Source organism: Micromys minutus (genome assembly GCF_963924665.1).
Source record: "Micromys minutus genome assembly, chromosome: 17".
NCBI classification, from domain to species: domain Eukaryota; kingdom Metazoa; phylum Chordata; class Mammalia; order Rodentia; family Muridae; genus Micromys; species Micromys minutus.
Window position 1 is genome coordinate 36659834 of NC_137952.1, and position 19550 is coordinate 36679383.

Here is a 19550-nt window from a genome sequence, read left to right on the forward strand (position 1 = left end):
TGTTGTCATATCAGTACGACCCCAGGGCCAGACGCTAGCCAGGCTGGGATGGATGGACTTAGCCGTGGTTTGCATGCATCCAAATTCTATGTCCTGGCCACCAGGTGTGTTCCAGTGTGGTCCTGCTTCTGTGAATGCAATCCGAGAGGGTGAGGTGGACCAGAATTTTGACATGATCTTCATCTTCGCGGAGGTTAATGCCGACCGCATCACTTGGATCTACAACAATAGGGACGGCAGCCAGAAGCAGAATTCTGTGGACACTTACTCCATTGGCAAATACATCAGCACCAAGGCAGTGGGCAGCAACTCTCGCATGGATGTCACAGTCAAGTACAAGCATCCAGAAGGTAGGATTGGTGCTGGCAGAGCAATGCCTCATGGGGCTTGGTGATGGGTGGACAGCTTTGTGAGTGGCAAGAAAAAGAATCTTTACCCAACACTCCGATATCTCAGCTAGCTCTACAGAAATGGTGGGATGTCTCGAGTGCTCAGCTGTTGTTTTCAATGGGGACAGAAGTGTCAAAGACAGCTATAATACCTGGGGGAGTTAGCATCAGAGCACAGACAAGTGTAAGCCCAGCCCACCTCCAGATATTACCTTTCCCGATTGTCATCCGAAGTGATGTTGCTATGATTCAACATCACAGGGAGAAGCACAGTCCTCAAGGACTTTGGGACACATTTCTCTATCAGTCCCTATTCTCCAAGAACATAGACAGAGAAAGCCGTCTCAGCAAAGAAGCAGACAAAGAAACTCAGGGGTGTGCTTGTGCTATCTACATGCATAGCCCCGAGGTACGATTACAGGAGGAGGCTAATGTCGTGGTCTGTGAAATCTCCATCATCTGTACGGCTGCTGTCCTCCTACAGTAACCTAGGAAGGCCATGGTCACTCCAAAGTTGCTTTGGAAACCAGCAGCATGGCAGTTCTCAAGGATGGCAAAAGCTCCCCATTTAGAGGTGTAGTTCAGCTTTAGAAACAAGCCAGAGTAATTTAGCAGTTGCTCTAGCATGTCATGGGCGCTATCCAATTGGTTCATACTTCATTCTTCCTAAAATACTTGGGAAAAGTTGACTTGAGACTCAATGAATCTCTTACAGCCAATTTCTAGGAAGGGGGAGTAAAAGAAAAGTGTCCTTCTAAATGTGCCTACAGTGCTCCTAAAAGCAGACCAAATCTCTGACAATTGCTGGCGTTGTCACTGTTCACAGGAGCAAACTGACTCCAGAAGGTTGAGTCTATCTCACGCCAAGGCCAGAGGTGACCACTCTAGGTACTAGTGGATGGACACTTTGGGGTCTGTAAACCCTTGAAATTCTCTGAAATAGAAATATGCTTGCTCGAGAATGGTAGAGAGTTGGAAGGAGATCGTGCATGCCATAGTAAACCATCTGACAATGTTCACAAGCCTGAATGCCTACTCCAGGTACCTTGTAGATAAAACACAACAGATGGTGTCACTGGAGAGGCAGGTGCCAGGCTGGTAATTTCAATATCATGGTGTAGGACAAACATAGGGAACAGGAAACAAAGAAGCCAGCACAGAAGGCGACCCTCAGTTCTACCACTTAGAACAGGTTTTATAGGATCTTTCATTTTCTTGTCCCTCTGCCAACAAGACAAGAGTAGCAGTGTCTCTCTTGGGTTGGATTTCAATACAAAAAATGCACACAAAGTACAGTGTTTGGCACACAGTAAAGACTGAATGAATAGGACAGTGATCTCCATCCATTTGGATACCCTCCCTGAAATCATGCCTCCCACGGACTATTTTGTTCAGGTACTGGCTGAATGAGCCTGTGACTTTCCCTATTGCTCTCGCATGTTGATCCCGTTTCTCTGAATTCCTAGCAACCTTCTAAGCAATGGAGAGAGGAAGCCTAGTAGGAAGCTCCCTCTAGGACTCCTGGCAGTACCTCTGCTCATGCATGACAGCAAGATGGGAGAGCTGTCTGATGTTACCAGGATCTTCTTGCCTAATGATGCCAGTTGGTCTCAGAGAGCCTCAGGCAGGAAAAGCTCATAAATTGGGTTGCTAAGCATTTACACAATAGCAATACTGTGGTGAGAAAACAGCAGCAGGAAGCATTGTCTTGAGTAAGCTCAGCAGGTGACCTATATAGGCTCTGGAACCTCCTTGTGCAAACGCCAGCTTCAAGGACTCAGGCAAGGAGGCTCAGAGGCTTAGCACAGCTTTCAGCTTTGGGTGTGGACCTGTCAGCTCAGCTAGAGAATGGAAGGGCATCCAGAGGAACCTGACCCTCCAGGAGCTCTCAAGCCTGGTAATCTAGCCATTGGCTTGCAGCAGGGTAAGTACAAGGGAGGATCCTTACTTAGACTAGGCTCCAGATCCTTGGAGATGAGTCCCTCCCTTTCTTCATCCAAATCCCAGTGTTGTCCAAAACAGTAGCTTCTCCTAGATTGCATGAGCCTCTGAAGTCCCTGCCAGGAAATTTACATAATTCATGGAAAGGACTCACTAACTTGTACTTATCTTAAGCCTTCTGGTTTACTTTGAAATTTTCACAGGTTGGTTGGGGGAAAGCCTAAGGGGCCATAAATATGAACATGGTCACTCCTCTATCTTCTTGGGAGGCCAATACCTTCTGTATAGTACATGTGTCTGCAGGTCAAAGGCAGGAGTGGACGGTAAACTGCTTAGTCAGCCTGAGCTCAGAGTTGTTTGCTCTCTCCCCAGTGTGCCACAAGCCTTTAGGGTGTCACCAATGCTGTCCTCTCCCTACTCCTGCCGCCATAGTCAGCAGAACTTACAGAGTTGGGAAACACACCCTTGACTTGAACCCTTGCATTTTTGAGACTCTGAATTTCTCAGCAATTCAAACTAGCCATGCCTTGGGAACTTACCAGCCTCGGGATGTTCTTGATGACTTGCACAGACAAAAGTGTCACTTGCTGACTCTCAAAGTGCCTCTGGACACAAGCCCGGGGAATGTGGGGAAGTGATTCGGAGTTTTTTCTCATGATTCTGGCTTATGAGTTCATTCCCACTCCTCTCCATTCAGTTTTGCCATTTGCTTTGAAATCATCGGTTTGTTTTTCAAGTCTCAGGAAAAGACCTTCCATCCAAAGAAAGAGAAAGGAAGTAAAAAAGAGATGGAAGAAAGGGGGGAGATGACGAGGGAGGGTGGGTGGTAGAAAATTTTTAATAAAACTAATTTAAAACAAGGAAATGATGAGGCCCCATGATAATGTTTGTAGAAACTGACCTGGCTTCCCCTGTGGCTTCCTGGGACTATAGACTTGACTGAAAAAGGACCAGAGACAAGCTGGCCTGGAAACCTTATGCAAGAAGGGTTAATGGAGACCTGACAAGATTAAACACTTGCTGGGAACATCTTAGGCAGGGAGAAGTGGTGTCAGTGTTAGATCAAGGTCACTTTCCAGGAGGGTCATACTGTCCATTGTCTGAATATATCCCTGAGGTACCTGTGTTTTGTTTTTGTTTCTCTCCCCAACGCTCAGGTTCTAATGAGGAAAGACAAGTGCACCAAAAGGCTTTGAACAAACTCAAACCTAATGCATCTTTCGGCGCAACATCTTCGGAGGGTCCAGGTGGGGAAGAAAAGGAGCCCAGCATTTCTGGGAAGTTCAAGGTCACTGGGGTTCTGGCAGTAGGCAAAGAAGTCAGTCTGGCCCTGATGCTCAAAAACATGACTAGTGATAGGAAGGCAGTGACAATGAACATGACAGCCTGGACCATCGTCTACAACGGTACCCTTGTCCACGAAGTATGGAAGGACTCTGCCACAATATCCTTGGATCCTGAAGAAGGTAAGTCATCCTGTAAGTTGGTGGGACTCAATCCGGGGCCCAAAAGAGTTGGTCACTGATGGGATCCTATTACTCTGAGTGAGTCGGCTGACTGGACAGAGCAGTGAATAGCCTCTGTGGCTGAGCCTTAGTTCTGATGCTCTGGAACTTGGCTGTCCTATGAGCAAGGCCAGTCACTGTGGTGCTAACTACATGTTTGTTACACCCTAGCAGAGGAAGAAGGGAGGCTTCAGCAGTTCATAGCCACAGCACAGTGTGCGGCACAGATTTGTGCCACCCTTCGTGATTTTCAGAGTGAATGTAAACTCATCTGACGTTCTAAAAAAGGGGGGGAGGTGCCTTCAAGCCTCATGTATCAGAGGTGAACAGAAGGCTTCAGATACTTGTGACTTGCTTATGCCATAGTGATTAAGGGCCAGTGCTGAGGTCTTGGTCCTTGGTTTCCTAATATCAAGCCCAATGTCACCTCCTGTTTGCTAGGTTTTGTAGCTGTTTTCTTGCTCTCATCACCCCCACCCCCTGAAGTCCTCTCGTAGCTTTGACCTTGGGTGGTCTTTGAAAGATCCCAGGGTCTTAAATACTTGCCTCATGTTGCCCACAGCTTCCAGGCTCTGGGTTCAATTTCCTGATGACAGTGACAGGTTTTCTTGGAGATCTAAGCATTATGGGAGGGTCAGTGACTTGTCGCTGCAGGGCAGCAGAGACTGGACGGGAACCAGGCAGAGGGAAACCAATTCTGCAGGATTAGAATGTAGGTGTGTGCCGGCATTGGCAAAATCCTGGAGCTGTTATGAAAAAGTTTGGGCTGACAAAGCAGATTGACAAGGGTGGGGTGGCTATTGGCTTCACATCAAGAATGAATAGAAACTGGTTAATTATATAGCCTGTCCTGAAAGAATTCCAAAGAAAATTGAGCTGCGGTACCTCTGCTAGCAGGCAATCTGTCTTCCAGCAGGAATGTCGGGTGTCAGAAGCAACTGTCACTGTTATTTACCTCTGACACTTTAAATAAGGGGGGGGGGGCTTTTTGTGGGAGGAGATGGAACCAGGGTCTCCCGGATGTTAGGCAAGAAGGCTACCAAAGGTACATCTCCAGCATAGGACTACCTATTTCTGAAGAGCAAAAACTATTCCATATGGATGGGGAAAACATTTTAATCCTCTGTAAAACAAAACAAACACAGAACCCCAGCAGAGTGGAATAGAAAGCAAGTGGCCCTGGAATCCTGATAATCTGGTACTTCCTGGATAAACTTAAATGAGTCTCGATCCCTCTCTGAGCCTCAGAGTCAGACCACTGAGGAGGCTGGATCAACCGATTCGAGGATTCCTTCTCCATATTAGAAACAGCTGTAGTCAATCCACTCAGTAGAAGCAGAGGAAACTTCCTCTTAGCTGTCTTACCCCCAAGGCCATGAGACACAACGGTGGGAAGGAAAGTGATGTCCAAGGCCATCTGAAGAGAAAAAATCCCCACAATTTGCAGTGTTTGGAGTCTTTTGGGGGAAAGTGAAAGCATCACTCACTGATGAAGTGTGTGTTTAGCATGCACAAGGATCCTGCCTCCAGCACCACAGAGGGAGTCTTTGAGGCCTAGAGAGAAGCCAGAGGAGGAAATCTCATTAAGGGAAAACCCACAAGTCAGAAGTGTGGTAGAGACAAGTTATATGTCTAGACCGATGAGGAAGTGCAGGTGTTTTTAAGGAGGAAGCACCTTTTGCACAGTTGGGGCAGAGCCAAGCTGAGGGTCTGAACTTTCTCCCCGAGGCAGTAAGAAACTGTGGAAGAGCAGCATGGTTTAGAAAAGCTGTGTGGTCCTTGAACCTGTGCCTCCTTGAACGTGGGCAGCTCTGGATCAGGAGCGCCCGGAGGGAGGAAGCCGAGGACACTGCCACTCCAGAAGGGCAGCTTGCCTGATGACTGTGGCATTGGAAGCATTTAGCCAATGCCTCGGCCTCCCTGCCTAGTCACTACTGTGTTGTCGCCCACATTGCCATGAGGCAATAGGTTAGCGTCCTTCTTCCCCTTGTCTCTTACAAGGAAGCTCATCCTCACACATTTCCCAGGCCTGGGAGGGGCAGCTGCACTTCAGTCCTTCAAGTCCCTCATTTTTTTGTTTTGTTTTTGTTTTTTGTTTTGTGTCTTGTGTTTTGTTTTTGCATTGTTTTGTTTTGGATGCCAGCCTGCTTGCTTGCATCCTGGAACCTCCTTAGTCCCTTACTCTGCCTCTCCCCACCAAACCCAAACCAACAAAACCAAACTCAACAAAACCCCCACACAACCTCAGCTCTGAAGGCTTTGATCCTCCTGCCAGCTCAACCCACCTCAGCTCAGTCCTAAAGAGGATCCCAGAGCTCAGCCTCATGCTCAGTTCACCCGCCTAACCCCCTCTCCCTTCAGAAATACAGTACCCTGTGAAGATCGCGTACTCGCAGTACGATAAATACCTGAAGGCGGACAACATGATCCGGATCACGGCCGTGTGCAAGGTGCCTGATGAGGCTGAGGTGGTAGTGGAACGGGATGTCATCCTGGACAACCCCACTTTGACCCTGGAGGTAAGAGGACAGGAAGGGTGCCTCCCCTAGTCCCAGGAGACCCATTAGCCACCAGGAAGGGAGTAGAAAAAGCAGGGCTTTCCCTAGGGATGTACGTAAGAGCCTCATGGATCTGACCACCTGTCATCTACCGTATCTGTACATAATGCTTGCCTCTCCCTGTATAATCCCACTGCTGGCTTCCCGAGTTCCCATGGATCCAGACAATTGTGTCTGCCCTGGTCCCACCTCTCTTAAGCTGCCCCTAGTTTCTAGGGTTCCTGGTGTCAGGAAAGGGGCCCCAGGGTGTTCACTGTGATACAGGGTCCCATTTCCCATGCAGCTACTGCTTCCCTGTTTAGTGCACTGCGCTTCAGGACAGGAGTGGTCCCACCTCAGGGCTAGACAGTCACTGTGGCGTAGTAATTCCAACCTTGGGCCTTACTCCTAAAGAGACTTGGCCTTGTATCTAGGCTCTAGTATTTGTCAGCATGGAAACTGAGCAAGCCCTTTAGCTAAGTCTGTTACTCCAGCTCTCTGTCAGAAGAATGGGATGTTTTCCTTACAGGGTATCGCTTCCTCAGGGTAGCCACACTTGACAGATCTCCACAGATCAGGCCTGGACACCAGAACATCCTAAGCGTTTGTCCCACCCAAAGCACACCTTCATCTAACAACATGTCCCCCAGTCTGACAGTCAGTGCCAGGGGAGCTAGTGTGAATGCTGTGCTGGGGTTATCTCACCACATAAGCTTCATCAAACAGAAGCAGCATCTTTCATGGGTCATGACTACAGCAGAGCTTGTGGCTCTGGGATGCTGTCCCTCCTCTCCCAGAGGGAAGCTTGTTGTTCAATTCCTGTGTGGCTCCTGCATGGTGCAACCCTTTTGCTGCACAAGGAGTTTCCGAGAAGCTCTCCCTGTCTAGCTCTGCGATATGACAGACCGCTGAGTGTTTTCTCCAGCTCCCGAAGCCGGGAAACCACACTTGGTGGTGACCGGCTCAGCTATAAAAATATTTTGCCCTAAAAGGATGAGCATTTAAATTTAGTCCCTCCCCTCATTTTACTCCCTGATCCCCAAACATCCTTACAGACTCATCTTTTATTCATATAGTCATATTCGATTTTTGGATTTCTGAATGACGTCTGATTTATCTTTAAAGACACTATAATATCTTTATCACTGATGCTGTCAAGATAAAGGCCATACTGAATTTCTTTGGGTCTTTATAAGATAACACCCAATTTTCCTTCTCTCAAACACACCCTCCCCTCCTGCTGAGATTCTAGAAAACAGAGCTCACTAAACAAGTCGATTTGTTGTTCACTCAGAGCAGTGTTAGAGGTTCAAACTCATGAAGGGAATCTACAGAAGAAGATCATATTCTAGGTAGAATTCTCTTATCTGTTTTGTCAATCACAACCCACTAGCTCATCAACTGATTGATAATTAACATGGGCTAACCTGGGGACCTTACACCGTGGGATCAGAAATAAAATCTGAATGTTTTTCCAAAGGGGTGAGAACCTTCAAATTTATGACCAGTGATCCACATCCAGTCCGCTGCTTGCATTTGTAGACCCAAGTTAATATATAACCATAAAGAAAATGGCACTTTAAAATATAAGTGTTTATAGACTTTAATAAGCAGCAATAAAGAAAAATAAATATACAGATGTATAATTTAACATCAACAGGAAGACTATGGTACTATTTATGAAGCATTGTTACAAACCCACAGCACAAAACTATGCTTTTCTCTTTAAATTGTCCTATATACTTTGAATTCCAAGGGAGAGATGACAGCAATGGTGACGTGTAATATGTTTGACTTATTCAGAGTGTACTGTGATATATTGCGATGTCTGTCAAAAAACTAGTCTAGGCTTTGAGACCAGTTAGGCCCTTTTGTTTCCCAGCATGTAAATTTCTCAAGCTGTCTCTGAACTTGCTCTTTTACCCCAGATAGTGGTAGCCACGAGCACTAAAAACAAGAAAAACAAACAACAAACTAACTAACAAACACAGCAACCTCCAGGGTTCTCCAAGGAAGTGAGAGAGAAATGTGCTACTTACACAATTTCCAAAACACTGTCTTCCTTCCCGTGACGTCATTTGTTCCTTGTTAGACGGGAGGTAACTAATTATCCCTCTTACCAGCTACGTCTGCCCAGATCGTGGCTGATACTTAGCAGATAACAACAGTCCTCACCTCTCGGGGTGAGTAAGTAGTTTGTGTTGCTTATATGGCCCCAAATTCTGCCATCATTTTCTATGACTCCAACCTCCTGAGTGTACACACACATACACACACACACACACATACACACACACACAAACACACATACACACACACAAAAACACACATACAAGTACACAAACACACACACAAGCACACACACAAAAACATACACACAAGCACACATACACACACAAACACACACACAAACGCACATACACACAAACACACACACATACACACACAAGCACACATACACACACACATACACACATATACACACACATACACACATATACACACACAACACACAAAAACACACACAAGCACACATACACACACATATACAAACTCATACACACACACACAAAAACACACACACAAGCACACATACACACATACACACACAAACACACACACAAGCACACATACACACATACACACACACATGCAAACACAACACATACACACACAAAACACACACACAAGCACACATACACATAAGCACACACATTTTTTAAGGGAAAAAAAACCAATAAGTAGAAGTTTCAAGAGAACTAGCCGACAGTGGACTGTCCTTACAAGCGGGAGCAGCCCATTCTGGATGAACTAGCTGGGATGGTGAGCCTGTCTCAGTTTGCTTCCAGTCACAGAGAACTCTGAGCTGTTTCCCACGTAGTGTCGTGATAATGGTAATGTTTTGGTACCCCACATGGAGGTTAGGATACTTAGGGCTGAATGAAATGGCCTTCCTTTCTACATCCTAGGCGACAGTTCTTCCTCACCCTGTCATCATGGTCAGCTCTCACAGGGCGGCAGACAGGAGCCACATACCTAGCATCTTAACTCATGGGCCTTCCCCTCCAGGTGCTGGACCAGGCTCACGTGCAAAAGCCTGTGATCGTGCAGATGCGTTTCTCCAACCCCCTGGATAAACCCGTGACAAACTGTGTGCTGATGGTGGAGGGCAGCGGCCTGCTGCGTGGCAGCCTCAAAATCGAGTGAGTCCTGGGTCGAAGCAGCTTTGTGGGAGTGGCCAAGAGTCGGCCGGAGGGCCTGCTCAGAGCCTTTAGGTAGTGGACAGGCAGACCGTGCCTCTGTCCTAGCTTCTCCACTCTTTGTGGGCCTGGGTACTCAAGAACCTGCATTGGATTTGGAGTTCACCAAACTCCAAGTCCCAATTGCAAGTGCTAAAATCTGATCTTCAGGGCTTAGCATGTTTGGGAGACGGTAAGACTACCTGTCCTCTCCCTAGCTGGATGTCACAGAGTTAAAGGGAACCAGCTCATCCAAGAGGCAGCTAGAGAGAGATGGAGAAATGGTGGCTTTGCCTGACACCATTAGAACAGAACTTGGCATCCTCCAGGGCCCATGTAGCCTGAGCCCTCTGGATTTCACACCAACACTAATCCGTGTCCTTCCCCTTCAGAGTGCCGGCCCTGCGCCCCAAGGAGAAGTCCCGGATCCGGTTTGAGATTTTCCCCACCCGGATTGGCACCAAGCAACTGCTTGCTGACTTTTCCTGTGATAGATTCCCTGCGATCAAGGCCATGCTCCCCATCGATGTGTCCGAGTGAGCAGCCTAGCGGCACTTCCACAGACCTGGAGTGAAACTGTTACCTATGCTGTCCAGCCTGAGAAGCCCTCCATGCCCCCAAGGCTGCCAGACAGGGACTTCCAGCAAGCCCCCCTACCCCAACCCCCCTCACTTCAAGCTAGGCCAGGTCCCCCCCGCCCCCGCCCCTGGTCTGGGACTTGATCAGTTTTGCACACTTCCTGATTGCTTCTCTTGAAGATGGCCTGTTCTGTGAACCCTTGACCCTTGCTGATCCCATATACCCAGCCATGCTGAGGACAGAACAGCGCTGGAGCTCAACACATATTGGGAAGGACCCAGCCTGGACCACTTGCTGATCCCAGCCTGCAATTCGGATAACCCTGTTCCTCCCTCAGCCTCCTTGGAAGGCAGGGAGTAGTCACATACTACACTACTCACATCCTTACAGTCAAAATAAATGCCAAACAAGTGCAATCATACAGCACCGGTCCCATCCCACTGCTTTGCCTCGGGTGGTAACAGAGGAAGAGGGGGTGGGGGTCACCTGCTCTAGAGAAGGTCCAGATTCGGGAAGGCCTTGTCCACTGGCACCAATGTCCACAGGAAATACACTTGCTCTTTTGCAGCTTCAAGGGCAAAAAATGGGGAAACACTGCCAGCCATTTCTGGGAAACGTCCCGAGGTAATGCCCCAAATGAAATAGAAATGCCGTGGCAGGCTCTGACGCAGTAGTTCTCAACCTGTGGGTCCCGACCCCTTTGGAGGTTGAGTGACATTTTCACAGAGATGCCTGAGACCACCCGAAAACGCAGATGTCTGTGTTATCATTCATCGCCGTAGCAAATTTACAGTTAAGTGAAGCAGTGACAAAAATAATTTGAGGTTGGGGGCCGCCACAGCATAAGGAACTGTATTAAAGGGCCGCAGTACTAGGAGGGTTGAAAAACCACTGCCCTAATCACCATGTGTGCCTAAGAAACTCTGTAGGACCTTTGTGCATGTTTCAGAAAAAAGTTCCAAGTATTTTTCTGGAAACTTAAGGCAAAGTGGGCTCTGCCTATACTAGTCTGTTCCCTGCTGTGTTGGTCCATTTTCTGTGGCCCTAACAAAATACCTGGGGCTGGCCCCTACCCAAAGAAAGGGTTTTTTTCTGCTCACAGATTGGAGGGCTGAAAGCCCAAATAGCATAACAGTGGTTCTAATGGGGTTGTCCTAGCAGTTGGCAGACATGTATACAAGGGGAAAGAGTCACATGGCAAGAAAGGAAACAGAAAGTACGGCAGGGCCAGTGTTGGTGTGTCACAACAATTCTTTCTCATAACCCGAGGGTCTCCTAAGAACTGCATGTCCCTCAGGAAAGCAGTGCCTGTAATGGCTGCCCGGTACCCCTTCCCTGAAAGTCCCCATCACCTCTTAACACAACCATACTGAGGACTTGGCTTCCAGTTCATGAATGTCCGGTAAAAACTCAAACCCCCTCAAACTGTAGCACTCCCCTGGGCCAGCCTCTTCTCCCTGCAGCCGGAAGAGCCTGTGTTTGCCAGTCAGCTATAGCAGTGGTGCCTCAGCACTACCTGTTAAATAACCCCCAGCAACTGAGTACACACCTGCATTCCCAGCTCTTGGGAAGTCGTGACAGGAGGATCGTGAGTTCAAAACCAGCCCAAGTGAGCTATGTAGTGAGACTCTATCTCAGACAACCAAAACTATCTCAGGCAGACCCCATTAGTTCTCCTGTGGCTGCTCTGACCCATCTCAGTCAGGCCGTTCTGTTTTATTTTTGCAAATTTCAGGACCCAGTCTATTCTAAACAGAAATCGTCTCTTCACATCCCGCCCAAAGCCCAATCCCTTTACACTCAGCACAGGCCTCCCCGGTGCCTGTGAAGGAAAAGTCATCCTTCCCTTCCTTCCTTCCCTTCCTGTTGTTTGATCCTGCAGAATTACAGCAGTGGGGAAGTCGCAAGGAAAATGACTAAAGTGACGTTCACTGTCACTGATGCCACATGGCCAGGAGCCTCACTCGTGAGCTGGGGTGTGAGCGCAGCCCTTATTTATAGTAGACCCTCTGACATGGCATGGCTTTAGCCTGAGAGATGCACGTGCTGGCTCTAACTGTCCTAGAAGAGGACAGAAGTACTTTATGATGGCTCCAGGCCAGGCTCACATCCCCTTGCCCACCAGTGAATACACATCAGCAAGCAATGCTGTGCCCACCAGCCTGTCCCTTCCCACCAGTGAAGCTGCTCCCGTACCCCACTTCCCATCGCAGATGGAGGCACCTGAATCTGTATCCACATTTGCTCCCAACACCAAACTTTCCCCAGAACTCCTACCTAGCCCTGACTCTGCTGGCGAAGGGTAGCTGGGCCCTAAGTCTTTACTGCAGAGAGGTTCCCAGCCATGAAGGACAGGAGGATCATGACTCTGTTTGCAACCTCACAATTCTGTCTCTTCCTCTTTGGTGACTCCTGGGGCCTGCCATCACCTTGTGTTAGGGATAAGGATATTCATTCTGCCTCAGAGACTGCCTCAGCTTCCAGTGAACGCTGAGGTAAAATACTCACTAATGCTCTGGCTTCTGATAGGAAAATCCAGAGTTTTTCAGTACCTCTCATCCATAGGAGGCTGTCTAGGCTGATTCCTCAAGCACAGGGTGATCTGAGTTTTTCAGTCACTCCGTTTGAGCCGGACTCTGTATTGTACAGGTTTCAGAGATATAAAAAACAAACACTAGGGTGGTGATTGCCTTTGGCTTCCCACCCTCAAGGAGATGATAGAACATTAAAAAAAATCTATGCCAAGTGTCTATCCAACCCAGGCACAGGTCTTGAGAAATAAATCTAATAAACTTCTTACCCTACTTGGGTTCTGGACTATTTTAGGAACAAAATAGACTGTCGAGACAGACCTGTTGTGGCCAAGAATAATGGCTGCCCTTCTACCTGGGTTTGATTTCCAGCTACAACATGGTAGCTCATAACCATCTCTAACTCCAGGTCAGGGCATTGGATGCCTTCTTCTGGCCTCCACAGACACCAGGCACATATGTGGAGCACAGACATTCAGGCAAAACATCCACATGAAATAAAACGAATTTCAAGAAAACAGTATGACGGATGACATTTAACACCATACATTTTCTGTCTGCTCATGTCCCACTGGCTTGAACTCAATAACATGGTCACAGTTAACTACCAGGTCAGCTAGGAAGTGTGATCATTAGCTAGGCAGACTTGTACCGAGCTAATACATAATATATAGTTTCTATCACTGTGGCAAAATAAAAAGGTAACTAGCCCCCGTGATTTTATTTCCCAACACATGGGCAACATGGGACAAGGACATGCGGGAAACCCAGAGAAACCAAGAGCACCAAGAGGAAATTGAATCCTTCATATCTATTCTTTCCAAATTATCCATCAGGCAAGTCTCCCTCCCCTCTCCCTGCATGGTGCCAAGAGAAGCTTCAAACTTGCACAGGAGAAATCGCCCCTTATGAAGAAGAGGCCTTTCCCGAGGTCTGACCGCCGATTACTTAATCCTCACCACTCTTCCCAAGTTGGGGTTGCCTAAGCTACTCTGCAGAACCTCAAACCATGCTTCTGGGGAAACATTCTCTAGCCTTTGAAACTGGATTTGTTGTTCAGAGCTGTGTGGGGGCACCCAGTTTCAGCTGCCAGAGAAGCAAAATGAGAACCCCTTGTGGTCAAAAGTTAAAAAAAAAAAAAAAAAAAAAAAATGGGGTTAGAAGTGCATGAAAATTACCAGAGGTGACACTTGATGTGAAGTAAAGAGAGGCAGGTAGACAGTCGCCCTGAAGACTGTGGTCAGGCCTGACTCACGTGAAAGGAGAAGAAGGAGGGGACTGTAGGGACATGATGTGGCTCTAGGAAACCTCCTGTGTGTAGCGTGTTCTCCCATGGAAATGTTTACACGGGACAGACTGACTGCGCTTGGTCATAGCTACAGCTGTCCTAGAAGTCCACAGCCTTGGCTCAAAAGCTGAGTTACGTCCCAGAGCATCAGAAAAACAGGAGGCAGCTCCACTTCCGTGTCTGCCAACGTGGATCCTGAAGGTAAATCTGACCCTTTTGTAAACTCTTACCAAGTAGGCCAGATCCGCTTTACCTGTGCCTGTTTTAGCCAGCCAAAGGGTACCGAGAAGACAGAATCTGTACGATAGCATCTCTGAGAACAGTGCACTTCCTCAGAACACTTTAGATTCCTTATTTTGCTAGTCAGTCTTATCTCGCCTCACCCTTAGTATATGAAGAGATAAGATAACTCAGCATCCATTGGATCACAGTCTTCGAGGAACAGGAAAAGAAAAAAAAGAAAGACTCAAAATTTTGACATTGCATTTGCTAATCCAAAACTGTCAACCTCCAGAGCTATGTTGAGTGAGATGGTACACATTCCTACTGGTGAAGGCGCTTTCGATTGAACATGCTCTAGTTAGGTGTCCTAGCCAATTTACTGCGGTTCTGGAGCTGCTCGCATGTGCCAGGCGGTGTTCTAAGAGTCAGGCACACAAAGGTGAGGGATCCCCGTGCCCAACATCACTGAGAACATCTCTCGGAGAATGGTGCAGAAAGCAAGTATCGTGACAATGAATATACTCAGTTAATGGGAGAAGAAAGCAGAGAAAAGGAGATGGGAAACAAAGACAGATCATCCATGCAAAACGTGGGTGTTGGTACGGTGGACTCCAACCCAAAATATCAACCACACATTAAACATGAACAACACAGATACTTCAATTAAAATATAGCTACCACATGATGCTTGAGAGAGGTTCAGTGCTTAAGAATACGTGTTGCTCTTCTAGAGCACCCAGATTCAACTCCCATGTCCTACACAGTGGCTCACAACCATCTGTAACTCCAGTTCCAGAGGATCTGATGCCCTTTCCCAGTAGAGCATGGGAAACCACGTATTGTACAGACATACACGCAGGCAAAGCATTCACACATAAAATTTTAAATGAATACAATTTTAAAAGATAACTACTTTCAAATTGGATTTTTAAAAGCAAAATCCAACCACACACCACTACAGAAAGTGAATCTGAACTATAAAGTTGATAGGAGTTCAATGTGAAAGGATTTCTTAAAAATGTGTTATACAAATGGTAACTGAAAGAAATCTAGAAGGGTTATACAAATATGCAGAATAGGCAAAGATGTTGCCAGAGACAATACTATTTTCTAATGGTAAAATATCAATACATCAAGAAAATTAAAATTGTAAATAACCTCTGGTTTCTTTGACCATGTGGACATTAGCATCAATGCCAAGCTCCCAAATGTATGAAAAGTAGTTGAAAGCCTTCAGAATAGCCAATGGATAACAGGGAAATGTAAAAGAGAACTCCTCTGTAGAATTTGAACATGTATACACAGCTCATCGGCATGTGTAGAATGCAGTTAAAGCACAGTCAAGAAGAAATGTACAGCACTATGCTCCTATATAGATAGCCCCCAACTCCTATTTTTTATACTTTATCATGGTACAAAATAATACACACTCAGTACAAAACATTTTCAAATTTTGAACTTTGATTTTTCTTTCTAGAGTTGTGGAATATGGTGCCATCTCTTAGAACGCTTGGGTAGCTTTGCAAGGTCGGGCTTTGAAGCTCGGTGGATTAGGCATATTACATACATTTTAGCTGGTGATTCTTCTGAGGGTAAAACTATTTAATATTTTATTAGCATATATTTATATACGATAAGGTTGCACTGCATATTCATTACTTTGGGGGATATTTTTGTGTCAAAAAAAAAAAAAAAACTAACAGAAACACTACATCTAGCGTACATCTCCATGTGGACTGTCTCAATCTTTGCATTATGCCTGACTACCTACCAGAGTCTACTGTGGAATCCACTGGTGCTTTTTATTATGGGTTTACAAGGAATTGTGGAGGTAAATAACACAGAAACACAAAGATGGGGCCAGGTGCATTGTAGACATTTTCGGAAGTCTCCTCCCAGCAAGGTCCAGCAGCTGCTACACCACTGGCAGAGAGCTCAAGGGTCCCCTTTCCCAGCATCAGCCTCTTCACCCTCACCCCGTGCTCTATCTCTAGGTCAATTCCTCTACAAACCCTGATTTCACTTGCTCTGGGACACTAGTTTCAGACAGTCGGGCTCAATCAGAACCTGTGCTTTACTTTTGTTGTTACATCATTGGTTTGTCTCTCCGGAGCCTTCACCAGTGAACACGCTGTACAGCGGTAGTAAGAAGGAGGTGGCTTTAGAGACGTCATCCACTTTCCTTGCCTTCATTTTAGCCTCCCCTACCTTTATGAGCACCGATGTGTTTTGTTGCAATCCTTTGTCTGTCAGTGGATACAGGAGTGAACACATACTCAGAAGTGCACAAAGCTGATTGAGTGGTACTCAGTAAAATACATATGCTAGTCAACTTTCAGTTGCTACAAGCTAACCTAAGATGGAGGAAAACCACCCACCCCATGGCCAAGATACAAAGAAAATGGGAATCTGGTACCCCATCACCCTAAAGGGTGCTTCATTAACCTAAAGATTTACCACCACTAGGTCTTACTTATAAAACCACCACCATCTATTAGTATCATTGACTGGGACTAAGACCCCCCCCCCCCGGGAACATTCGAGATCCAAACTATAGCAACATGATAAGTTTTGTGACATTACTTGATAATTTGTTCTGTGCCCAGACCGTAATGAAAGTGGAAATATAATACAACGACGCCATCAGTCCCCCTCCTCAGATTATCCATCTTTTCTGATTTATGACATAATGAAAAGGGATTAATATGCTACAAAATATTACTTATCACTTATAGTCTGAATACTCAGGCTTTATATGCCAAGGGCTGGGCGACAAAACAAGGCTTTTCCTTCTCTAAAATCAGGACCGTGCTTAGCAGAGCTGGTAATGGCCTGAGACCAAAGCCATGGGGGAGATATAGCTTCAGACTCTTAGAACCCAACTCTCCTCACCTTACAGGGTCATCAGCCCCAAGCCCCTGTACGCCCAGCCTGTGATGTTTGTGAGATACCCTGGATTCCTCTTGTGCAACTTGTTTGATTAGCTTTATTCTGATTTTTGCCTTCATCTTATGATCGTTTCTGCTGACTGTCTCATTTCTCCCCTAAAAATAATATATAAGACACTGCTGTACTTTTTAATAAGCCTGCTTGACATAAGACAGCTTATGCAAAACCTCCTGGTCCCAAACTTTCCTCTCTATCATCCGTCCTCTTTATTTCCTGATCTGCTGGTCCTCTTGCCCAGGATCCTGTCACTGAAAAACAACCTGCTGGTCCAGGTAATTTATAGTCAATCTATAATAGATTATCTTTCTTTCTAATGGAATTTCGATATTTGAACACATGCAGGCACATTAAGGTATTTTACGAAATCATGTTAACAACATTAAACATCTTACATATGTAAAAATGTAAGAGAATTTTTGTTTTTTAAAGTAGACAGTGACATTCCCCAACTCCTCCCAGAGGATACTGCAATGTATTCTTCCCAGTATTTTATAGTCCTTAGAAATAGGAAAGAGGCACCACCTAGTGGCCTATGGGAGAATGACATACATCGTAAATAAATCTGATGGCTTGTTCTTGAGCTTGAATTCTATGGGGTTGAGGGTTTAACTCTACAGAAGGGTTTGGGTATTTTAAAATAAGGCAGTGGCACACTTTATCCTGAATGCTGTGATCTTCTGGTATCACAAGGCCATAAAATTACCAGGCCAAAATTTCAGTGAGTGATAAATGATTAATGAATCCCTACCATGGTCAGGTCATAAGGATTCAGGAGCAAAGCTCTGCGGCTTCCACAGACTCATGATCACACAAACTGGGAGTCTTTGGGGGCAGAGGGTAGGAGAGAGACCCTTACCACAAATCCAAAAGTGACTAGTACTGGGGAACAGTTGGGAGGGGTGGGGTACTTATGTGTCACTGTAATTGGCAGTCACCTAGGAGACACACCACATCTCTGAGCACGCCTGTGAGGGTCTTTCCAGAGAAGGTTAACTGATGGTCAAGACTTAGGTTGAATGTGGGGAGCACCATGCCTTGGGCTGGGGTCCTAGACTGAAGAAAAGGAGAACATTCACAGAACACACCTCTACTTTCTGAGTATGGGCACAGGGACCATCTGCCCCACATCCCTGACATCACAGCCAGAGCTGCTCTTCCTGTCCTTCCTTCCCTGCCCGGCCATGGTCAACTGCACTCTCAAAGTATGAGATAAAGTAAAGTGGTTCTTTTTAGGCTGATTGGGATTTTTATTGTTGCTGCTGTTTTTGTTGTTCAAGTGACAAGAGAAGAAACTAGTATTTAGTGCAACTTTGGCAAACCACAGTACAAGAGAAATGCTGACAACAGAGGCCCATCCATGCTACACACTTATAAAAAAAAATCCCAGACCTGCTCTTTTCTGAGGGGAGGCAGAAAGGGGGTGGATCTGAGGAATTGGGGAGATGAGGAAGAGAATAGGAGGAAGGAAAGGAGGGGAGACTGGTTGAGATGTAATACGTAAGAGGTAGTTTCTTAAGGAGCATCTTAGTAAACAAATCTACATGTAAAAACAAAGAAAGGAACCTGGCTAGATTTTGGCCGTGTCCTGAAAATCTGAGTGGAGATAGAGTCAAAAGCAATAAGCCAAGTTGTTTGGTGGGAGAAATTACATGGCAGATCATTCTGCAACCGTGAAATGGTTGTTGCTTGTTATGACTATATCTGTGTTGACAGAGTACACTTAAGTGAGAAGTGTGCGTTTTGGCGAGAGTACCAAGCCAAATGCTTATTCAACAGACTATTGAATAAGCCAGAAAGACCTATTCAACAAACTAGTGCACTGAGGCAAGCAAGTCTCAATGCAAAACACAAGCAACATGAAAAGCCAAGACAAAATGTCCTCTACAAAAGTGTTTGACCAAGTCCATAGTTGTGGCTCCAATAGAGTGACTTAGATGGAATTCCAGACAAAGAATTCAAAAAACAAAAACAAAAAAAAAGAACATGAATAAGCTTGTGGGTGGTTTGAAAATGATGGGGATAATCTCCTGAAGGGAATCCTCGAAACATAGATGGCTGGATTAAATGAGAGAAGCCATTCGATTTGTGAAAATAGAAATCAACAGAGACAGAAATACTGAAGAAAACTGAGCTGAAAGGAAGCTGAAAAGGAGATTCCATAAGTCAGAAAAAGCAACTCAAAGGAAAACCCCAGGGCAGAACATCAAGGCCTGACTACGGCAGAGAGGAGTGAGACCACACAGTCAAACACATGGCAAATACTTCAAAATACAAAGGGAATATACAAGATCTTTGCAACGCCATGAAACGGCTATATCTGCAAATTATAGACAAAGGAGAAAATTCCATAGCAAAGTCAATAAAATATTT

At 46.0% G+C, this 19550-nt stretch overlaps 1 protein-coding gene across 1 annotated transcript in view; it reads left to right on the forward strand.

The window, feature by feature from the left end:
* The window catches only part of TGM3 (transglutaminase 3), a gene marked incomplete at its 5' end in the record, with an annotated part of 35940 nt that extends 25577 nt beyond the window's left edge, over positions 1 to 10363 (forward strand). Inside the window, 5 exons of the mRNA XM_080930944.1 lie at positions 105 to 350; positions 3488 to 3796; positions 6197 to 6354; positions 9442 to 9575; positions 10004 to 10363. Coding sequence (XP_080787070.1) covers positions 105 to 350; positions 3488 to 3796; positions 6197 to 6354; positions 9442 to 9575; positions 10004 to 10151 — 995 coding nt within the window. The 3' untranslated portion in view covers positions 10152 to 10363. The remainder of the gene's footprint in view (positions 1 to 104; positions 351 to 3487; positions 3797 to 6196; positions 6355 to 9441; positions 9576 to 10003) is intronic.
* Positions 10364 to 19550: the final 9187 nt, after the last annotated feature.